The 21,952-nt window shown below is 50.7% G+C and overlaps 1 protein-coding gene across 1 annotated transcript; it reads right to left on the reverse strand.

Annotated features, from left to right (window-relative positions):
- Positions 1-18,407: 18,407 nt before the first annotated feature.
- Positions 18,408-21,376, reverse strand: LOC123103137 (protein SCARECROW 2). Its single transcript, XM_044524633.1, has 2 exons — positions 19,635-21,376; positions 18,408-19,078 (listed from the first exon to the last, which is right to left on the reverse strand). Exons 1-2 carry the CDS (start codon positions 21,140-21,142, stop codon positions 18,640-18,642), a joined length of 1,947 nt encoding a protein of 648 aa, XP_044380568.1. The 5' UTR covers positions 21,143-21,376; the 3' UTR covers positions 18,408-18,639.
- Between the last annotated feature and the right edge of the window lie 576 nt (positions 21,377-21,952).

The raw sequence follows: 21,952 nt of genomic DNA on the forward strand, positions 1-21,952 counted from the left end.
TAACATCAAGTAAAAATATTGGGTTGTCTCCCAACAAGCGCTTTCCTTTAAAGCCTTATAGCTAGGCATTGATAATTTTAATGATGCTCACATGAAAGACAAGAATTGAAGCACAAAAGGAGCATCATAAAGCATGTGACAAACACATCTAAGTCTAACATGCTTCCTATGCATAGGCATATTATAGGCAAACAAATTATCAAGGCAAGCAAAAACTAGCATATGCAAGGAAGAGGAAAGAAACAATAGCAATCTCAACATAACGAGAGGTAATTTAGTAACATGAAAATTTCTACAACCATATTTTCCTCTCTCATAGTAATTACATGTAGGATCATAAGCAATTTCAACAATATAGCTATCACATAAAATATTCTCAACATGATCCACATGCATGCAAAGTTGGCACTTTTCCGAAATAGTGGGATTAACATTAACTAAAGTCATGACCTTCCCAAACGCACTTTTATCGAAAACTTCATAAGATTGAACATTCTCTAAATATGTGGGATCTAAGGTTGACATTCTTCCAAACCCACTTTCAATATTATTGCAAACATTATAATCAATCTCATATTCATCATGGGGTTTAAATAAATTTTCAAGATCAAAAGAAGAATCACCCCAATCATGATCATTGCAACAAGTAGAGGACATAACAAAACTAGCATCCCCAAGCTTAGGGTTTTGCATATTATTAGCACAATTGTAATTAATAGAATTTATAATAACATCATTGCAATCATGCTTTTTATTCAAAGATCTATCATGAATCACTTCATAACATACTTCATCGCAATTTTCAGATTCACGAATTTCAAGCAAAACTTCATAAAGATAATCTAGTGCACAAAACTCACTAGCAATTGGTTCGACATAACTGCATCTCTTAAAAAGATTAGCAAGCGGATGAGGATCCATAAATTTTAGGTTCTCTATTTAGTAATAAATAAACAACTATTCTAACCATACGAGCAAACAATAAGCAAGCGGGCAAATAGAGGCAAATAGAGAAAGAGAGGGAGGATAGAGAGAGAGGGCGAATAAAACGGCAAGGGTGAAGTGGGGGAGAGGAAAACGAGAGGCAAATGGCAACTAATGTAATGCGAGAGATAGGGATTGTGATGGGTACTTGGTATATTGACTTTTTGCATAGACTCCCCCGGCAACGGCGCGAGAAATCCTTCTTGCTACGTCTTGAGCTTGCGTTAGTTTTCCCCGAAGAGGAAGGGATGATGCAGCAGAGTAGCGTAAGTATTTCCCTCGGTTTTTGAGAACCAAGGTATCAATCCAATAGGAGCCCACACTCAAGTCCCTCGTACGTACACAAAGCGATAGCTACTCGCAACCAACGCGATTAGGGGTTGTCAAGCCCTTCACGGTCACTTACGAGAGTGAGACCTGATAGATAGAATATTTTTGGTATTTTTGATATAAAGATGCAAAGTAAAAAGTAAAAGAAAAGTAAATAGCAAAAAAATGTAAAAGTGATGGAGATTGATATGATGAGAATAGACCCGGGGGCCATAGGTTTCACTAGTGGCTTCTCTCAAGAGCATAAGTATTCTACGGTGGGTGAACAAATTACTGTTGAGCAATTGATAGAATTGAGCATAATTATGAGAATATCTAGGCATGATCATGTATATATGCATCACGTCCGTGACAAGTAGATCGAAACGATTCTGCATCTACTACTATTACTCCACTCATCGACCGCTATCCAGCATGCATCTAGAGTATTAAGTGTTGGAAATATGCCCTAGAGGCAATAATAAAATGGTTATTATTATATTTCATTGTTCATGATAATTGTCTATTGTTCATGCTATAATTGTGTTATCCGGAAATCATAATACATGTGTGAATACATAGACCACAACACATCCCTAGTGAGCCTCTATCTGACTAGCTCGTTGATCAAAAGATAGTCATGGTTTCCTCACTATGGACATTGGATGTCATTGATAACAGGATCACATCATTAGGAGAATGATGTGATGGACAAGACCCAATCCTAAGCTTAGCTCAAAGATCGTGTAGTTCGTTTGCTGTAGCTTTTCTGAATGTCAAGTATCATTTCCTTAGACCATGAGATTGTGCAACTCCCGGATACCGTAGGAGTGCCTTGGGTGTGCCAAACGTCACAACGTAACTGGGTGACTATAAAGGTACATTACAGGTATCTCCGAAAGTGTTTGTTGGGTTGGCACAAATCGAGACTGGGATTTGTCACTCCGTATGACGGAGAGGTATCTCTGGGCCCACTCGGTAATGCATCATCATAATGAGATCAATGTGATCAAGTGGTTGATCACAGGATCATGCATTACGGTACGAGTAAAGTGACTTGCTGGTAACGAGACTGAACAAGGTATTGGGATACTAACGATCGAGTCTCGGGCAAGTAACGTACCGATTGACAAAGGGAATTGTATACAGATTGATTGAATCCTCGACATCGTGGTTCATCCGATGAGATCATCGTGGAGCATGTGGGAGCCAACATGGGTATCCAGATCCCACTGTTGGTTATTGACCAGAGAGTCGTCTCAGTCATGTCTGCATGTCTCCCGAACCCGTAGGGTCTACACACTTAAGGTTCAGTGACGCTAGGGTTGTTAAGAAGACTTGTATGTGATTACCAAATGTTGTTCGGAGTCCCGGATGAGATCCCGGACGTCATGCGGAGTTCCGGAATGGTCCGGAGGTGAAGATTTATATGTAGGAAGTTGTCATACGGTCACCAGAAAGGTTCGGGGGCATATCGGTATTGTACCGGGGCCACCGGAGGGGTTCCGGGGGTCCACCGGGAGGGGCCACCTCTCTCGGAGGGCCTAATGGGCTGTAGAGGAAAGGGGAACCAGCCCTATATGGGCTGGCCGCATCCCCCCCCCTTGGGCCCATGTGCCTAGGGTTGGGGGGGAAACCCTAAAGGGGGCGCCCCCCTTGCTTGGGGGGCAAGCCCCCTTCCCTTGGCCGCCGCCACCCCCTCTAGATCTCATCTAGAGGGGGTCGGCCCCCTTCCTCCTTCCCCTATTAATAGAGGGGCAAGGGGAGGGCTGCACACAACATCCAAGGCGCAGCCCCTCCCCTCCCCAACACCTCTCCTCCTCCATAAGAGCTTGGCGAAGCCCTGCCGGAGTACTGCAGCTTCACCACCACCACGCCGTCGTGCTGCTGTTGGAGCCCTCTTCCTCAACCTCTCCCTCCTCCTTGCTGGATCAAGGCGTGGGAGACGTCCTCGCTCCGTACGTGTGTTGAACGCAGAGGTGCCGTCCGTTCGGCGCAAGGATCTTCGGTGATTTCGATCACGACGAGTACGACTCCATCAACCCCGTTCTCTTGAACGCTTCCGCTCGTGATCTACAAGGGTATGTAGATGCACTCCTCTCTCCCTCGTTGCTAGATGACTCCATAGATAGATCTTGGTGATGCGTACAAAATTTTAAAATTCTGCTACGTTCCCCAACATTAAGTTAAAAATAGAGTAACGCCTTAAGCAAGATGACATGATGTAGAGAGATAAATTCACGCAATATGAAATAAACCCCATCTTGTTATCCTCGATGGCAACGATACAATACGTGCCTTGCTGCCCCTTCTGTCACTGGGTAAGGACACCGCAAGATCGAACCCAAAGCTAAGCACTTCTCCCATGGCAAGAACTACCAATCTAGTTGGCCAATCCAAACGGATAATTCGAAGAGACTTGCAAAGATAACCAATCATGCATAAAATAATTCAGAGAAGATTCAAATATTATTCATAGATAGACTTGATCATAAACCCACAATTCATCGGTCTCAGCAAACACACCGCAAAAAGAAGATTACATCGAATAGATCTCCACAAGAGAGGGGGAGAACTTTGTATTGAGATTCAAAGAGAGAGAAGAAGCCATCTAGCTACTAACTATGGACCCGAAGGTCTGAGGTAAACTTCTCACACTTCATTGGAGAGGCTATGATGATGTAGAAGCCCTCCGTGATGACGGCCCTCTTCCGGCGGAGCTCCGGAACAGGCCCCAAGATGGGATCTCGTGGATACAGAAAGTTGCGGCGGTGGAATTAGGTTTTTGGCTCATGTTCTGATCATTTGGAGGTACATGTGTTTATATATAGGAGGAAGGAGTACGTCAGTGGAGCACCGAGGGGCCCACGAGGCAGGGGGCATGCCCTAGGGGGGCGCACCCCACCCTCGTGAACACCTCTTTGCTTCCTTGCGGTAGGGTCCAAGTCTCCTGGATCACGTTCGGTGAGAAAATCACGTTCCCGGAGATTTTATTCCGTTTGGACTTCGTTTGATATTCCGTTTATCTGAAACACTGAAAATAGGCAAAAAACAACAATTTTGGGTTGGGCCTCCAGTTAATAGGTTAGTCCCAAAAATAATATAAAAGTGGAAAATAAAGCCCAATATAGTCCAAAACAGTAGATAATATAGCATGGAGCAATCAAAAATTATAGATACGTTGGAGACGTATCAAGGCGCAGGTCGACTGCAACCCTCTTCTCCGAGCTTCGCCACAAGTACAACATGCGCTCCATCCTTGTCCGCAAGGATGGCGAGGTGCAGGTCGACTGCAACCTTCTCCTTCGAGCCACGCCACAAATATAATGGAGCAGATCCCAAAAGCAATCGCAAGTATACTCAAAAGCAGTTCAGATAAATCCTAAAGTTCCAAGCAACAGATCAAAAGTATTCGAGCATCAAGCCCGAAGGAGTTTAATGGTTACAGCAACCACTCGGCATTCTGAGGCAAATTTAAGACAGGTTTAAATCTCATAGTTTGTTCACTCGGCAGAAGGAGGGCTGGAGGGTTCGACGAATTCGTCCAAGTCGATTCCATCTGCGATCCGAGTGGAAGCAACGATGAAAGTCTCCATAAAGGACTGGAAGTCGTGCCTTTTGGTGTTGGCGACCTTGATCGCCGCCAGCTTGTCTTCACAAGCTTCCTTGTAGTGGACTCTTACCAAAGACAATGCCACGTCAGCACCACACCGGGCAGAGGACTTCTTCCATTCTTGCACTCGAATAGGGATCTTGTCGAGCCGAGCCATCAGAGATTCCAGATTTGAAGCGTCGCCCTTGGCTAGAGTAATGGGTCGATTCGTGAAACTGCCACCTTCAGACGCGCGAGGTAACTTGTGACGCTGGCGACACGGGACTCCAGTTGGAGCACGTTCATGGCAGTTTCGTCGCAAACTGGAGAAGCGATAGGGTCCAGACCTGTCTCGATCCTTCTGGTTTCCTTGTCAAAGTTTTGGCGGAATTCTGCAGTCAAAGAGTTAGTGAGTCGACTGGACATGATTAACTTGCAAGCCGCAAAACAGTCAGTTTAAAAGGAGTACCTTCCAGCATAAGATAGAGCTTCTTAGCAAGAGTTCTCAGATAGGCTTCCGTGTCATTTCTCTTGCAGACCGCAGACTCCAACTTCTCATTCAGGGCAATTTTATCCTTCTTCAGACGACTCACTTCTCGGTTAGACTCATTGAGACAGGACTTCAGCTTGTTCACCTCCCCTTCCAACGCTCCGACTGAAGCCAGCTTCTGGTCTGCAAGGGCAGTCTTATCTTGGGCTTCCTTCTGCGCAGCTGCAAGGTCCAAGTCCTTCTTCTCCAGAGCCAACCTCATTTTCTCTGCAAAAGAAGCAATCGGATCAAACAAGAGATCAAAGAAATATCTTAAAAGACGATCGACGTGAACAGTCGACTGGCAGTTACCTTCCATACCAGCAGCTTCATCTTGAGCTTTCTTCAAATTCTGTTGGGCCAGCTCCAAGTCGAGGTTGAGTTGCCTCTGCTTCTCCTCAAGTTCAGCAAACTTGGAAACGGGAGTACAAGATTTCTGCAGGAGGTAAAAGACGTGCCAATCGACAAGATCAAAGGTTATTTACTCAGACCCCAACCGACTGCCCGCAGTCGACTGTGGTCTCAGGGACTATACCCAGCGGGTGCACTTGGCGTGCCCCCACTGATTCATACCCAACTAGACCGGTCCACCCGGGTCGAGTAAAAAAACAAAGAGAAGAAAAGAACTATTCAGACCCCGGCCAACTACCAGCAGTCGACCGTGGTCTAGGGGACTACACCCAGTGGGTGCACTTGACGTGCCCCCACTAGTTCAGATCTCATTCGACCGGTCCGCTCGGGTTGGGTGGAAGAAAAGAAAGAAAAAAGAACTTAGACCCCAGTCAACTGCCCGCACTCGACTGCAGTCTCGGGGACTACGCCTAGTGGGTGCACTTAGAGTGCCCCCACTAGTTCAAATCCTACTCACCCAGACCAAGTGGAAGAGCGCAAATACCAAAGACAACAAAACACCAAGGGGGTGTACAGATTCGACGCAAACAATAAGAGATTGTATGGAAGAAAATATTTCTAGTGGCATATCCTAATAGAACAAGTTCAGTTGGAAGTTTACTTACCTGGACATTGGCCCGAAGAGCAGCACTGGCGTTGTAAGCAGCCTGCCTATGCTCGTGCACCGTCTTCATCCGCTCCATCATCATGTCAGCCTGACGGATGGCTTCCGCAGCCGCGTCCGACTGGTTTTCCAGAACATGGTAGTTGGTGAAGAAGGGGGCAGACGACCCAGGTGCGGCAGCTTGGAGCTCCGAAGCGTGAGGCTGGACGACTGAAGGGAACACCGGTTCAATCGACGGTGCAGGGCGCTCACTCGACAATGGTACAGTGAAAGTTACAGAGGCCCCGCCTGCGTCTTCAGATTGTCAGGTGGTTGGTGTGGTTGTCGGTCCCTGTTGAGACATCTTGCCAGCTGCTATTTTTTTTGTTCTTTATGGGCCTAGGGGCCATGTCTTCATCATCATCTGGAAGATCGATGACGTTGGGTGGAGCTGCAGAGAAATCAGTCGACCCCAAGTGAATCGCTAGAATTCAATCGACCGAGTAATCAAGAACAAGATCATAAGAGTTTTTACCTAGGTTGGAGGTGACCGCGTCTTCCATCTCCTCGTCTCGATATTGGTAGGAAGAGGTTCCTGATGTAGCAGCACTGCAAATGTCCACACTCAGTCGGTTATGTTCTGTTGCTCGAGTCGACAAAAAGAACAGATCAGATGATTACCCGGAGATGGTGGGGACGATCACTTTGATTCTGGGCAAAGCCTTCGGTGGTTTAGAGGAGGTGGCTTTCGATGCTTTTGGCGCAGGAGGCGGCACAACCTTGAGCTTCTTCGATGCCTTCCCAGTCGGTGCTGGGGAAGACGTCCGGGGGCGCTTCGAAGTTTGCCCAGTCGGTGCGGTCGCCAGGACCGGGGTGCTCACCGGGTCGTGAGCGTGCTTGGATCTCCTCTCTCTGCGAGGAGGCGAATCGACCTCTTCGTCATCACTTGAGTCATCGCTCTCCTCGTCCTCCTCTGCATCCGAGTGCCACTCGCCACTCTTGCCCCCGCTCGCCCCTTCCTCAACGTCTTGCTCCTGCACTCCATTGGGCATCGAGTACATATCAATGAGAGCCTGAAAGGACAACGAGCAAAAGAAATACAGTCGACCATCAACAAAGTGCTACACAATGAATCGAGAAGATACTTGACAATGCAGAATCACACCTGTTCCGGCTGGCACGAATGGTCGAATGGAATCACCCTCCTAGACCCCCGGGGATTATCTTTGTTGCCGGTGATTCCTCTCAGCCACTTCTCCATCGTGTCTTCGCTAACGTCCTCCGGGTGGATCCGAGTGGAGTCCTTGAGACCCGAGTACATCCACATCGGATGGTCACGGGCTTGGAGCGGTTGGATGCGTCGACTGAGAAAGACCTCCAGCAGGTGCATCCCAGTCACCCGGTCGCGGACAAGTTGGACGACCCGCTCGACCAACGCCTTGACCTGCGCCTTCTCTTCTGGGATCACCCTCAAGGAGGAGGGCTTCTCCACTCGAGCCAGGGAAAAGGGGGGAAGTCCAGTCGACTGGCCCGGGGTCGGCTAGTCCTTACAGTAAAACCAGGTCGATTGTCAGCCCCGGACCAAGTCAGGAAGGATCATCGCTGGGAAGGTACTCTTGTTCCTCATTTGGATTCCAAGGCCCCCGCACATCTGTATCACATGCGTCCTCTCGTCACTTGGGTTGGCTTTCTTGACTGACTGGGAGCGGCAGGTGAATATGTGTTTGAAGAGACCCCAGTGTGGTCGACAACCCAAGAAATTTTCGCACATTGACACAAAGGCATCCAGATACACTATGGTGTTTGCAGTAAAGTGGTGGAGTTGAGCCCCGAAGAAGTTCAAAAAGCCACGAAAGAAAGGGTGGGGAGGCAAAGAGAATCTGCGGTCGACATGAGTGGCGAGGAGAGCGCACTCACCCTCCAGCGGCCGCGGCTCGGTCTTGTTCCCCGGGAGCCGCGCTGATTCGTGGGGGATCAGTCCCCCTCCACCAGGTCATCGAGGTCGTCCTGGATGATCGTCGAGCGGATCCAGTCGCCCTGGATCCAGCCCGGCGGCAGGCCGGATCTCGACGAGGATCCACCCCGGCTGGTCCTCTTGCCTTTCGCCTTCGCGGTCGCCTTCTTCACGCACTCCAATGCCATCGTCTTCTCCTTTCCCATGGCGGCGGATCAAGTTCGAGCGAGGCTACGACGCCGAGAGCGGAAGCGGGCGCAGCGGAGAAGTCTGAGGAAGAAGAAAGAGCATGAGGGTGCATTGTTCAAAAGCCCGGTCCGGTGCCTTTTATAAGGTCACTTCTGAGTGACTGACTTGTAGGCCCGGACGATCTAAACAAATCCCGCAATAGTCACGCGCGTGATACGTGGCGAAAAAGGTGGCGCGGGAATCGAGGCGACCTGCCTAATCCGTCCCGATTACCACGACCTCGCCTGTCCGGTGCGCTTCCCAAAATTCGAATCCCGCGAAATCCGCGAACAGCAGAACAACTTGTCAGACGGAAAACATCCTCCGCATCGTCATTCAAAACTCTACCGTAAAAGTTCACTCGACAAAAACTAAGAATGGACCAAGGCGACTGAAAAAGAAGTTGGTGTCGTCCCCTCAGTTCATTGATCCAGAGCAAGATATACTCATAGCACGAAAAATGAGTCGGAAGTGTTCTCAACTCCTTCCTCACTCAAACCCTGATCCATTCGGGGGCTAATGATGAAGCTATGTACCTAGGGTAGGGTCATGGGTCTGTTCAAGATACCCTCCCCAAGGACATCCCTAAAAGAACCAGAAGCAGTCGAAGAAAAATCATCATCCAGTCGACCATGAAGCCATGTTCCACTTGATAGTCTTGAAGACACTCGACCGTATGGACAACCACTCGACTACCAGAAGATCTAGAGCCAGTCCACTCTGCAACGGTCGGGATTCCAGTCATATCCTTAATGGTCATTGTGTACTTTTATTACAGGCATTACCAGTAACGTCTCCATCTTTATGTACCTTAAACCCTTTGTAACTGAGGGCGGGAGGGGTCTGGCGAACTCTATATAAGCCATCCCCTCCTCAGGGACAAGGGTTCACACTTTCTGTAACACACACGCATATAATCCAGTCGACCGCCTCCGGGCTCCAAGACGTAGGGCTGTTACTTCCTCCGAGAAGGGCCTGAACTCGTAAAACTCCCGAGTACAACTCCTCCATAGCTAAGATCTTGCCTCTACATTCCTACCCCCCATTCTACTATCAGACTTAGAACCACGACATGGAGGGCGCGCCAGGGGGGTAGGCGCGCCCCCCTGCCTCGTGGCCTCCTTGATTGTTTCTTGATGCCCACTCCAAGTCTCCTGTATCGCGTTTGTTGAGAAAATCACGTTCCCGAAGGTTTCATTCATTTTGGACTTCATTTCATATTCCTTTTCTGCGAAATACTGAACTAGGCAAAAAAACAACAATTTGGGCCGGGCCTCCGGTTAATAGGTTAGTCGCAAAAATGATATAAAAGTGTAAAATAAAGCCCATTAACACCCAAAACAGATAATATAATAGCATGGAGCAATCAAAAATTATAGATACGTTGGAGACGTATCAATCAACCGCGTTACTGAACTCTTCCGCTTTCAGTCTACGAGGGTACATGGACACACTCTCCCGTCTCGTTGCTATGCTTCTCCTAGATAGATCTTACGTGGTCGTAGGAATATTTTTGAATTACTACATTCCCCAACACGTGACATGTAGGACGACGGTCCTCGACCTGCATCCGATGTCTTCTCCAATGGTCTAGGTGAGTTTGATGCTCTCCCAGTGCCAGGATCCAGTGAGTGGAGCGTCGTCCACGGTAGCAAGGTTGTCGGTAGTGATGAATTTGATGAAAAGTTTGCATATATTTTAGGTGAAAACGCATGATGTTCTTCGGCTAGATCAAGCAATGTCGACGTGCAAACATCGTGCCCTTGCTGAAGGTGTTGACTCAATGCTTGGCTTCGGGGATGAAAATCCCATGTTCGACCTTGGTTGGACTCGTCAACATCAGCGCTATATTGATGCGTATGTGTCTGTGGCGGCGGGTGAGCCACCTTGGAGGCTTACCTGCGTCTGCGGCGAACCCCGGACGGAGGACCGTCATCACATGTGGTCCCTCCTCCATGATCTACACCAACAAGCTGACATGCCGTGGATGGTAATTGGAGACTTCAACGAGGCCATGTGGAGCTTTGAACACTTCTCCGAAAAACCTCGTTCGGCAGGTCAGATGATTGATTTTCGTGATGTTCTGGAAGTTTGTGGCCTCGGTGATCTCGGTTTTGCAGGACTCCCGTATACTTATGATAACTGGCGAAGTGGAAGGGCCAAAGTTAAGGTACGACTGGACCATGTCGTCGCAAACAACGCCTGGCGGGACGCCTTCGCGGAGGCCAAGGTGGAGCACCTGGTGGCTCTGAGCTCGGACCACCTCGCCATCCTCCTCAAGTGCGTCCAAGAGGAGGTCGTAAAGGCAGCTAGTAGGCGATGCCGCCAATACGAGGTGATGTGGGAGAGAGATTCTTCTCTCTCGGAGGTCATCGTGAACACATGGACGGAGCTGGGCTCCATGCTTCATTTGGGCGACATTGTGATGGCCTAAATAATTTGATGAAGAAGCTTCAGGACTGGAGCCACAAAAAATTTGGTAACGTGATCAAAGAAATTAATAAATCTCGTTCTCGCCTTGAGGAGCTAATGCATGAATGCAGACCGTAAAGAGATAAGGGAGGCCAATGATAGGCTGAATGAACTATTGTACCGTGAAGAAATGTTGTGGATGCAGAGGTCTCGCATTGCGTGGCTGCGTGAAGGAGACCGAAACACACAGTTGTTTCATCGGAAGGCAGTATGGAGGGCGCAAAAAAATCGTATTAAGGCTCTAGTGGATGATGCTGGCATGACTCACAAGGACCGTGAGTCCATGGATGCCATGGCGACTTCTTATTTTGCCTCACTGTTCACCGATGATACATCATTATGTGTTGATCCGGTTATTGATTTGATTAATACGTGAGTCACAAATGACATGAATGCTCGGCCGTGTGCAGAGTTCACTAAAAAGGAAATAGCAGATGCATTGTTCCAGATAGGCCCCCTTAAGGCCCCCGACCTAGATGGTTTTCCAGCTCGCTTTTTTTAGAGGATTTGGGCGGTCATGAGAGAGCATGTAATCAGTGGTGTCAAGGAATTTTTTTAGACAGGAGTGATGCCGAACGGGGTGAACGACACCTCCATTGTCCTCATCCCCAAGGTAGATAATCCAGAAAAACTCAAGGAGTTCAGACCTATCAGTTTGTGCAATGTCATTTATAAGGTAGTCCCTAAGAGCTTGGTTAATCGGTTGAGGCCCTTATTGGACGATATTATTTCACTTGCTCAGAGTGCTTTTGTTCCTGGACGGGTGATTACTGATAATGCTCTAGTCGCTTTTGAATGCATACATCATATTCAGCAGGAAAAGGACCCAGAGAAAAGTTTTTGTGCCTACAAGTTGGATCTATCCAAAGCTTATGATAGGGTAGACTGGACCTTCTTGAAGCGAACAATGCAAAAGATGGGTTCCGCTTGCCGGTGGGTGAACTGGATTATGACTTGCTTCACCTCGGTAAGATACACAGTTAAATTTAATGGGAGCCTCTTGGATTCGTTTGCACCGACGCGTGGGCTTTGGCAAGGTAATCCTCTCTCCCCTTTTTTGTTCCTTCTCGTGGCTGATGGGCTCTCTGCGTTGTTGAAAAATGGAGAGGACAGGGGTGATTTCACTCCCCTAAAAGTGTGCAGGCGTGCACCAGGTATCTCACATTTACTGTTTGCAGATGACACTCTTTTGTTTTTCAAAGTAGAGGAGGAACAAGATAGAATGGTGCATGAGTTATTAAATACGTATGAGAAGGCAACGGGTCAGTGCATTAACCCGGCCAAGTGCAGTGCACTATTTGGCACATCTTGTACAGAAAACAATCAAGAGAAGGTTCATTCAGTGCTACAGATTAACCTTGTTACTTTTGAGGAAAAATATTTGGGTCTGCCTACTCCGGACAGACGTATGTCTAGGGGAAAATTTCAGAATTTGCAGTCGAGGCTTCTGAAGCGGATCATTGCTTGGGGAGACACGTTGTCACTTGCTGGAAAGGAGACTATGATCAAAGCTATAGCACAGGCAATACCAACATATATTATGGGGGGTTTTAAACTTCCGATGTCAGTGTGCGACGATCTCAACAGGATGGTGCGGAACTTTTGGTGGGGTTCATTTGAGGGCAAGAGAAAAACGCATTGGACGGCTTGGCCGAATATTCTGGCTCATAAAATGAAGGCTGGTTTGGGTTTCAAAGACTTCCATCTCTTTAACCAAGCCCTCCTCGCACGGCGGGCGTGGCGACTTCTATCTAATCCTAACAACTTATGTGCGCAGGTCCTCAAAGCCTGATATTATCCGGATGGTCGACTGGAGGACACTGTTTTCTCTGGTAACGCATCCCCCACATGGCAGGCCATCCAGTACGGCCCTGAGATCCTCAAAAAGGGGATTGTCTGGCGAGTCGGAGATGGCCGGAACATACGCATTTGGCGCGACCGTTGGCTCCCAACACTATCGACGGCCCAGCCAATCACGCAGCAGGGGACTTGCCGTCTTTGCTGGGTCTCGGAGCTCCTGGACATGTACGGCGCCTGGCGTACAGATGTGCTACAATGGTATTTCCTTCCGGCAGACGTTGCGACCATCACCAACATTCGCACGTCGCCTTGCATCACCGACGACGTCATTGCATGGGCTCCGGAGAAGAACGATATCTTCACCGTTCGCTTCGCATATCAGCTCGCCATGGACGAGCACGAGCGTCCACTGGAGACTGCAACGAGCAGGGCACCGGATGGTCGTCGTGCCATCTAGAAGACCATATGAGGGTGCCCTGCTCCCCAAAGGTACGCGTCTTTGCATGGAGGCTGGTTTCCAACTCACTTGCTACCTGGGTAAATAAATTCTCTCGTCACCTCGAGCTTTCTGACGTGTGTCCTCTTTGTGGTGTGAAACGAGAGGATGGCTTCCACGCAATGTGTAGGTGCTCCCTAGCGAAAGAGTTGTGGCATGCTATGGCGCGGGACTGGCCCATTCCCAAGGTGGAGAATATCATACATACAGGTCCAGAATTGTTATTCTCACTACTGGAGCCTCTACCTGACACTACACGTATGATAGTCCTCATGGTCATGTGACGTGTGTGGCATGTGCGGAATGAAATAACTCATGGCAAGCCCCCACCTCCAACGGAAGCATCTCGCAGATTTCTGTAAGGCTACATCAATTCCTTGTTGTGCATTCATCAGTGGCCCCAAGGTAACATGGAGAAAGGAAAGATGGTTGTTCAGGTTGGTCTTCTGGCGCCACAAGAGCGCGTACGACAGAAGGTGGAGCTGCGGTGGACGCTACCCTCGGCTGGATGGACAAAATTGAACGTGGATGGCAGCTATGTACCGGCTACAGGAGCAGCTGGAGGGGGCATGGTCTTGTGAACAGACCAAGGGAACATAATCTTCACTGCATGTAGGGAAAACCGCTCATGTGTTAATGGCCTAGAGGTCGAGTTGGTGGCGTTTAGGGAGGGGCTCGAGCTAGCCCTGCACCGCACGGATCTGCCCATTCTCATCGAGATGGATAGCGTCGAGGTTGTGAACATGTTGAACACTTCGACAAGTGATCGCTCGAGGAACCGCGTGCTAGTTGAGGAGATTAAGAGGATGAAGGATGCTGAGACTAGGGAGATTTCTATCACGTCTATTAGTCCCTCACAAAATAAAGTTAGCCGCGTTCTTGCTGCTTACGGTAGAAGTACCCCCCGTACTGCAGTATGGCTGGATTCGGGTATGTGTGACATTGTAAACTTGGTTTTGGCGGATTTGCCTCCTTGAGTAATAGAAATCTCTCTTTACCCCGCAAAAAAAAACATCAGCGCTCTAGCAGTACCTTATTCTTCTTTTAAATCGGTCATATATAATAGGATGTGGAGCAGTTTCGTAATAGGATTGTGGTAGGATGGAGATCCTATCGTAAGGCAAATTCTTTTTTTTAAGCCGTTTGTTTGTTCAGCGTCAATGCTAGAATTTGCTTGTCATCGTTAACTATTCATGAAAATATGAGTCTATAGCTTGCAAGAAATGCATACACGTGTAGGATTGAGACGTGCGTGGCCGATCTATGAAACGTGGAAGATGAAATGTAGCGCTGCCAAACCAGGGAACACCAATGCATCAATGGCAAGGGAAGGGAAGCGTGCAGCGTTGCAGGGCAACCCATGTCCAGCAACCCAACTTATGGATGTGCCCGAGCTTCAAATGAAAAGAAAAACTTATGGGTGTGTAGAGGAGGAGAGGCAGTTGGGTACCAAAATGCATGATGCATTGCTCGCCCACTCCTCTGGATGTCTGTTCCTTAAATCTGCCATGGTTCCAAGGGTACACAGCGGAAAGGAAGGCTCCTCCTTTCCTTTCCATATGAGCATGACGTGACACTTCAATGCCATGCTAACATCAGGTCCACAAACCAGCTGCTCACAGACACCCATCTGATTTTGTTTTCCCGTTGTTGCTCCATGATTGAAGAATATTCAGGACCATGGCATGGCATTGCTTGCATTGATGCACTGCCTTGGCCCCACTCAATCAGCTTACGTATCTTTTTTTCCACGAATGCATAAAGCTTGTCTATCTTTTCATTGATAGAAGAAAATAGAATGAGTAGAATAGAGGATACAACACGAACGTAGGAGGCATGAGCAATAAACCCGGAGCAGAGAGACAGGGGATGAGCAGTCCGAACAGGGAAAAGACACAACTAAACCCACCAAGCATGCAACTAGAGAGGCGGGCCGAACCAGCATGACGTCGAACATCTCCAAATCCAACTCCGGGGACACTGCGAGCAAGTAAGATTGCACCTTCAAGAAGGGAAACGACGTCATGGCGCCGCCGTCATCCGATCCAAAGAACCGGACCTAGGGTTTCCCCCGATGCTTAAAGAGGAGCACAGATAAAGGCCATGACAGCGCCTTCAAGAAGGAAAACGGCACCCGTAACCCGTAAGTGTCGTCGCTGCCAGCATTGGCAAGCCGAGCAAGGATTTCTCCTGGCTTGAGTTCGAGGAATCCCATAGCCGCCACATCAAATTCTGAAGATGAGGAAGTCAGCCCGCCAGACGACCGCCACCTCGGATTGGGAGGGAGGGGGGGAGGGGGCTGGGCGTTGTACCTGCCGCCACCGAAAAAACACGAGCTTTGCATCCGACATGGCATGTATGTGGATGGGATCGGGAAGGCAGCAGGCTAGAGAGCTTGCACGGAGAGTCGGATGGCGATTGGCACCACCGGCAAGTCAGGAACCAGAAGAGAATGCAATGACGAGTTGTCGGAGGCGGAGCCACTAGAACACCGACGAGCCGAAGCTGGAGGGGATGCAACAATTGAAGCGCCGGGGCCGCAAACACACCTGGAGAGACGCGGGCAAGCCACCGGCGATGGAGAACGCAGGTCCATGGCCGCGGGGACCGGGGCGGTGCCGGCAAGGATCCACCGTAAAGCTTACACATCACCACCATCAAAGTTGTTACCACTGTGAGTGACACTTTGCTCAATCGATAATCAGGCAGCAATTGCATGAGCTTCCTAATTTGTTTTTAGATCAATACTAGTTCAATAGCTTCGTTGTTTGCTTTCCCCCAAGAGGTGAAAAAATGATCGGGCCAAAGCACGCAGCGGCATTGCATTTCCTGCAAAGGATTTAGCATGTCCAACAACCACGCTCTGACTGCCATCATCACTCCCTCAAATCGTTCCAGCCTTAATTTTCTGAAAACCCAGCCCAGCAATGGCTAAAGCGAGCAGTGTCTTTCCAAGCTGACCTCCTTGCTAGTAGCCAGTAGGACCTCAACCACACAAGAGAACAAGAAGCTGCAGCGGCAGCAGCAGGGTAGGGCTGGCCGGCTGGATGGATGGCTTTCTGTTCTGTTGTGTGGAAAAGGACCGCTCATGGGGACAAGAAAAAGTTGAGATAGGGAGATGGAGAAGATTAGCAGTACTTCCTCCGTTTAGGTGTACAAGTCACAATATCAGATTTTCCCAAAACCTTTAGGCATCAAACATTAACTTTCTCTTCGATCCTCTCGCAGCCTTGTTAGCCAGCGTTCTCTTTCTTTGCTGCCTCGTACTACCCTTTCGTTTTTCCTCTTCTCAAGTGTAAAACGATCCTGCATGCTGTCTTTGATGAGGCATGCACGAGAACGACCACTGCATGCATCGTAGCAGGGCGTTGATTGGGCCTGAAAAGACATCATAATAACTACGTATTAATTGTTGATTTTGCTTCCATTTATAACAGCGCTGTGGTTGGAAGTTTTGCTTGTCCTGGTGCTCCTTCTCGTCCAATCTACACTCATCTAGGTCGTGCTGCTACTCCTAATATGACTTACTCATCTAGACAGAGAAAATAGTATAGGAGAGATGAGAGACCCATCAACTGTCATTCATAGCACTCGCCAGAGGCAACAGATCACTCTCTCTACTCATCTGATCTCGAGCCCTCTCCATAAAGAGCAGTGACCATTTTTTATCATGACATGTTGAAGGCCGTGTATTGCTTTAAGATTTGGCAAATAACCCCACAGTGGAAATGTGACTAGGAAGAAGCATTTAAGAGAGATGGTAGTCCTTCCTAGAATCCTAGTGCATCCGTTTACGGATCGATGGGACCAGTCCACGCACATTGACATGGAAGCTGGACATCCAACCATAGCAGCAAATGTCTCGTTTCATTTCGAACAGAATTTTAGAAGAAAATATGGTGCAAATTTATACAGACCAGGCAATTTTCTTCGAACTTGAATAATTACATAAATCGGACGATATTTCATCTAGTGAACTAATATCTACCATATACTTGTCGGTGACCTCGTACGGCGGCGACACCACCTCCTTCACGCGGCAGAGAGGCGCCGACGGCTGCTCCTGCTTGACGCGATGGCAACTGTTTCGCCTTGATGCGGGTGAAAGTGAGGAGGGGATGTTTGCTCTACCTTGACGACACAAAGAAGCGGCTCCGGTGGCACCGCCGGGCCGTGGTCATGGAAGAGCGACCGACGGAGCATCAGCTCCATCTCCTCCTCGTACTCAGCATCCGTCACCGCATAAACCGCGTCCTGCAAGAGGACAAGCCTCTGTATTGGTTGACCCTCCTGGTCACCAGAGGAGATGACGATCTTCTCCTTCGTTGAGGAACTGGCCACCGAGGATCAAGACGGCCCTGGAGTGCAAGGCGGCATCGCCACGCTCTCCTACTCCCTGATCCAGACCTGCCTATCAGCGCTGCCGAGGCCCAAGACTTCCCATCGCCAGACGCGTAGAGGAAGAGGGGAGCGAAGGAGGTGCATGGCGATGATGAGTGTAGAGTACATTGTGGACGATGCCGGCGATGAGCTTAAATAGCCCCGGCCAGGCCAAGCGAATGGACGGTCAGCCTGCTTCAATGAGCCGCAACGACCGAAGTTGGTTCCTCGGGACGCTGCGTCCACAACGAAGCGACGTCGCCCGAGAGGTCGCGTCGGTCAGTGCCGCATTCTCATCCGATCACATCGCGTGGCATCAATGTCAGACGTGGCATGCTTTGAGAAGCTCTTATTAGATTAACCAGTTTAGCTGACATGAGACAAGAAGAAAAGTAAAAAGAATTACACACTGGGATTTGGCTGATGGGAATGGTGAGCTAGTGGAATGCGACACTGGGTCCAAGCTGACGGTGCACAACCCCATTGGCTAAGATGTGGAGTTAGCGAAAAGCCAACGACCTGACCTGATATATGGAGTGAAAGGTGAAAACGATGTTAAAGTAAATCAGTACATACATATCCACTAGAGGCAAAGCAATAAGATATGAGGTGAGTGGCCACCATGAAAAGATTGCTTTGACTCATGCAGAATGGACATGTCGGTCAAAATGACAAAATGACACCGAGCTGGCCAAAATGGTACTAGTAATGTTGATCACATGAATATAAGCTGATTGAGCATTAGCACCTACTCTACCACTGTGGTGGTGACAAGATCTAGCAATTAGTGATCAGAATGTTTTCTTTTCCTTTTCGACCAAATTTGAGCAGCTAAGCGGACCAAGAAGCTCCTACTCTAATTAAGTAAGAAGACGTAGCAGAAATTAACAACAAGAGTGGATTAAGCTCTAGCGTGCATGGGGCGCCATGCGGAGGCGGTGAGCAGGGTGAGGTCCTTCCAGCCGAGCTTGAGGGCGCCGTTCTCCTCGACGAGCGTGTAGCCGTCGGAGGGGAACATGCCGAGGAGCAGCGCGGCCTGCGCGGCGGCGCTGCCGGCGAGCGAGGCGGCGCCGAAGCCGGAGCGGGCGAGGCTGTCGCGCCAGCAGCCGAACTTGACGTCGCCGGTGCGCGACGGCCCGCCCACGGCCAGCACGTTGCGGATCTCCCGCGACAGCAGCTGCTGCTCCACGACGTGCCGCTCCGGGCTGTCCTCGCCGTAGCTGGCGTCCAGCGAGTCGAACAGCGCCGAGTAGTAGTGGATCGCCTCCACGAACCGCGCCAGGAACGACCCCGTGTGCCGCAGGTCCTGCTCCACCATCGTCACCACCTTGGGCGCCAACCTTGACATACATCATCAACCATTCTCAGGATCATAGTTCATACATGGATTACTACTAGTAGTAGATGACAGTGATTTCCGTCAGCTAAATGTGGAATCAGCATGAGTGGCACTTGGAACGAGAAAGTTGGGACCTTTTTAGGATGATGAAAAGTTGGTCATGATGATGAGAACCTTTTAGCGATCTAGTACAAACCAAATGGACGAGAAATCTTTCCAACTTCTCGGATCACCAAAGTTGAAACCTTTCTAAAGTAATCCTAAAAAAGTAAAAAAGCCAAGCCGGTCATAATGACAAGCTTTTAGCGCCCCAAATAGCAGTTTTTTTAGTACTACTACGTAGTACTACATCTCCTGACCTTAAACCAAATCAACGCATTGTCATTGATGCTTGCTTGATGTGTACTACGGTGGTACTAGTATGTCACGGTGTCACATTGGTAAGGAAATGCAGGCTGGAAAGTATGCATGATTCCATGGTAGACTTGACATTGGAAGCAGCATGGCGTAGACGTAGAGTAGGAGTAGCACAGCGCACAGACACAAAGATAGAGTACCTCTTGATGAGACACAGCGTGTTGGAGTCGGAGCCGGTGACGTCGTAGAGGGAATGGTGCAGCCAGTGGACGGCGACGGCCTCGCGCCGCGTGACGCCCAGCTTCTCCGGGTCAAGATTCCCGGCCTTGTCCGCCACGGGGCAGAACTCGAAGGGCAGGCCCAGCGTGTCGGCGAAATCCGACAGCCGCTTCCCGGTGGCCTCCAGGGCGTCCATGGAGGCGCCCAGCCCGGTCAGCCTCACCCTCGGCGGGCCGCCGGGCCGGGACGCCAGGATGTGGAACAGCCCCGGCCACTGGAGCCCCTGCATGATGTCCAGGTCGATGATGTGCACGCGCTCCTCCCGCTCGAACGCCTCCTGGATCGCCTGGTTCGCCGTGAAGTGGGAGAACTTCACCAGGGGGCTGATGCCGTTGAACACCTGGAACGCCGCGGCCACGCGGCCGTTCACCAGCCGGGACGCCGCCGGGGACGCGTGGGGCAGCGGCGCGTAGAGGCCCAGGCAGGAGCTGACCAGGCGGGCCGACACGGCCTCCGCGAAGTAGGCGGCCACGCGCTGCGTGGAGGTGCCGAAGGGGGTGGCCAGCTCCGCGATCTCCAGCAGCGCCGTCTGGGCCTCGTCCAGGTTGTCGGCGTTCACCGACTCCGCGCACTGCAGGAGCAGCGTCAGCAAGTGGAGCCCCTCCTCGTCGCGCTGCTTCCGCCGCTGCCCCTCCTTCCGCTCCTTCACCGCCGCGGAGGCGGCAGCCGCCGCCGCCGCTGCGGCCGCGGCGGCTTCCTCTGCGGACGGAGGCTTGGGCGACTGCGGCGGGTTGTTGGGCTCCCGCTCCTCCTCGCGGCGCCGCTTGTCCGGAGGCGGGGGAGGGAGCGCCACCATGGGCATTGGGGCGTTAGGGAGGAGAGCGGGCTGATGCTGATGCTGCTGCGGCGGGGCGGGGTCGGATGCGAGGAGGGACCGGAGGCGGAGCTCGAGGAGCGAGGCCAGACCGGGGTTGCAGGGGTGGATGATCTCGCGGACGTTGTGGATGAGCTGCGCGACGGACACCCCGGCGCCGCTGCTCCCGATGATGTCCCGGATGATGCCGTCCACGAACGCCGTGGTGTTGGCCGCCTCGCCCGCCTGCGCCGGCGCGGCGGCGACGTCCATATGATCCACGGGCTGCTGCTGCTGCTGCTGCTGGAGCTGGAAGGGCGGAAGCAGCTGGGAGGGCAGCGCGGGCAGCTGCGCGGTGGCCGACGACAGCACGGGCGGTCCGGCGGTCATGTCCGAGAGGTCCCCCGTGACGTGGCGCCGCGGCGGGGGCAGGTCCATGTCGGTCGCCGGGCGCTTGCGGACCATGGCGGCGGCGGCGGGTTCTTGCTCTCGGTGGTCTAGGAGGTGGAGGTGGAGGAGGAAGTCGGGAGGGCAGGGGAGCAGGTGGCAGTGGGAGGAGGCGGTGGCATGGGAATAAGAGGAGCGGGGGGCGGAGGAGGAGGACGAGGGGAAGAGGAGGAGGGAGGAGGAGCCCATCTAGTAACGCCAAGGGGAAGCGGCCGGCGCGCGCATGGCGAGCGACCGGAGCGGGGCGGGGCGGGGCGGGAGAGGGTGTGGATTCTACTGGGATTTTTATGTGTTTTGGCGCCGGGCTGGCGGCTGTCGAGGCGAGCCGGGGCTGGGGTGGGGAGAGGAGAGTGGAGTGGAGTAAAGTGGAAGAGGCCGACGAGAGGGGAACAAGAGCGTGAGCACAACTGGTTAGGGGAACTTCGAGGATTCGAGGACCAATTTATGGTTCATGACTCGTCGGCGTCGTACTTCCTACTGTGAGATGAGAGGAGAGGAGGATTTTGCCACTGGGCTCTCTGTTTTTGCTTTCTTTTATCCTTTCACTTTTCCTACTCTAGTTGTGATTTGCTCCTGGCAATGCTTCCCTTCATCCACTGTTAATGATAATGTCCTGTTAGACTGTATTTACATGTGTATATTAAAAAAAAATGAAACTCCATGGGCACTAGCACCCACAGTTTATTGATATAGAAGAAGCATCCCTCATGAGAATTCCAGAAATTCGTCTCTGACAGAGATCGAACTCTGGTCGTTAGGTTTACAATCATGCGCCCCCAACCACTGGGCTATGCCCACGTCCTCACATGTGTATATTGTAACGTTGTATACCACCTCATTATATATATATGTGATAGGCCACCCCTAGAGGGTTGTGCCGGTTCTCCCCAAAGTCTATTGTCTTACATGGTATCACGCTAGGTTACGTCCGCTTCCGCCTAAAAACCCTAAACCACCGCCGCCGCCGCCGCCGCCGCCGCCGCCGCGCCCGCCGTCGCC

This window comes from Triticum aestivum, chromosome 5A (assembly GCF_018294505.1).
Source record: "Triticum aestivum cultivar Chinese Spring chromosome 5A, IWGSC CS RefSeq v2.1, whole genome shotgun sequence".
Taxonomy (NCBI): Eukaryota; Viridiplantae; Streptophyta; class Magnoliopsida; order Poales; family Poaceae; genus Triticum; species Triticum aestivum.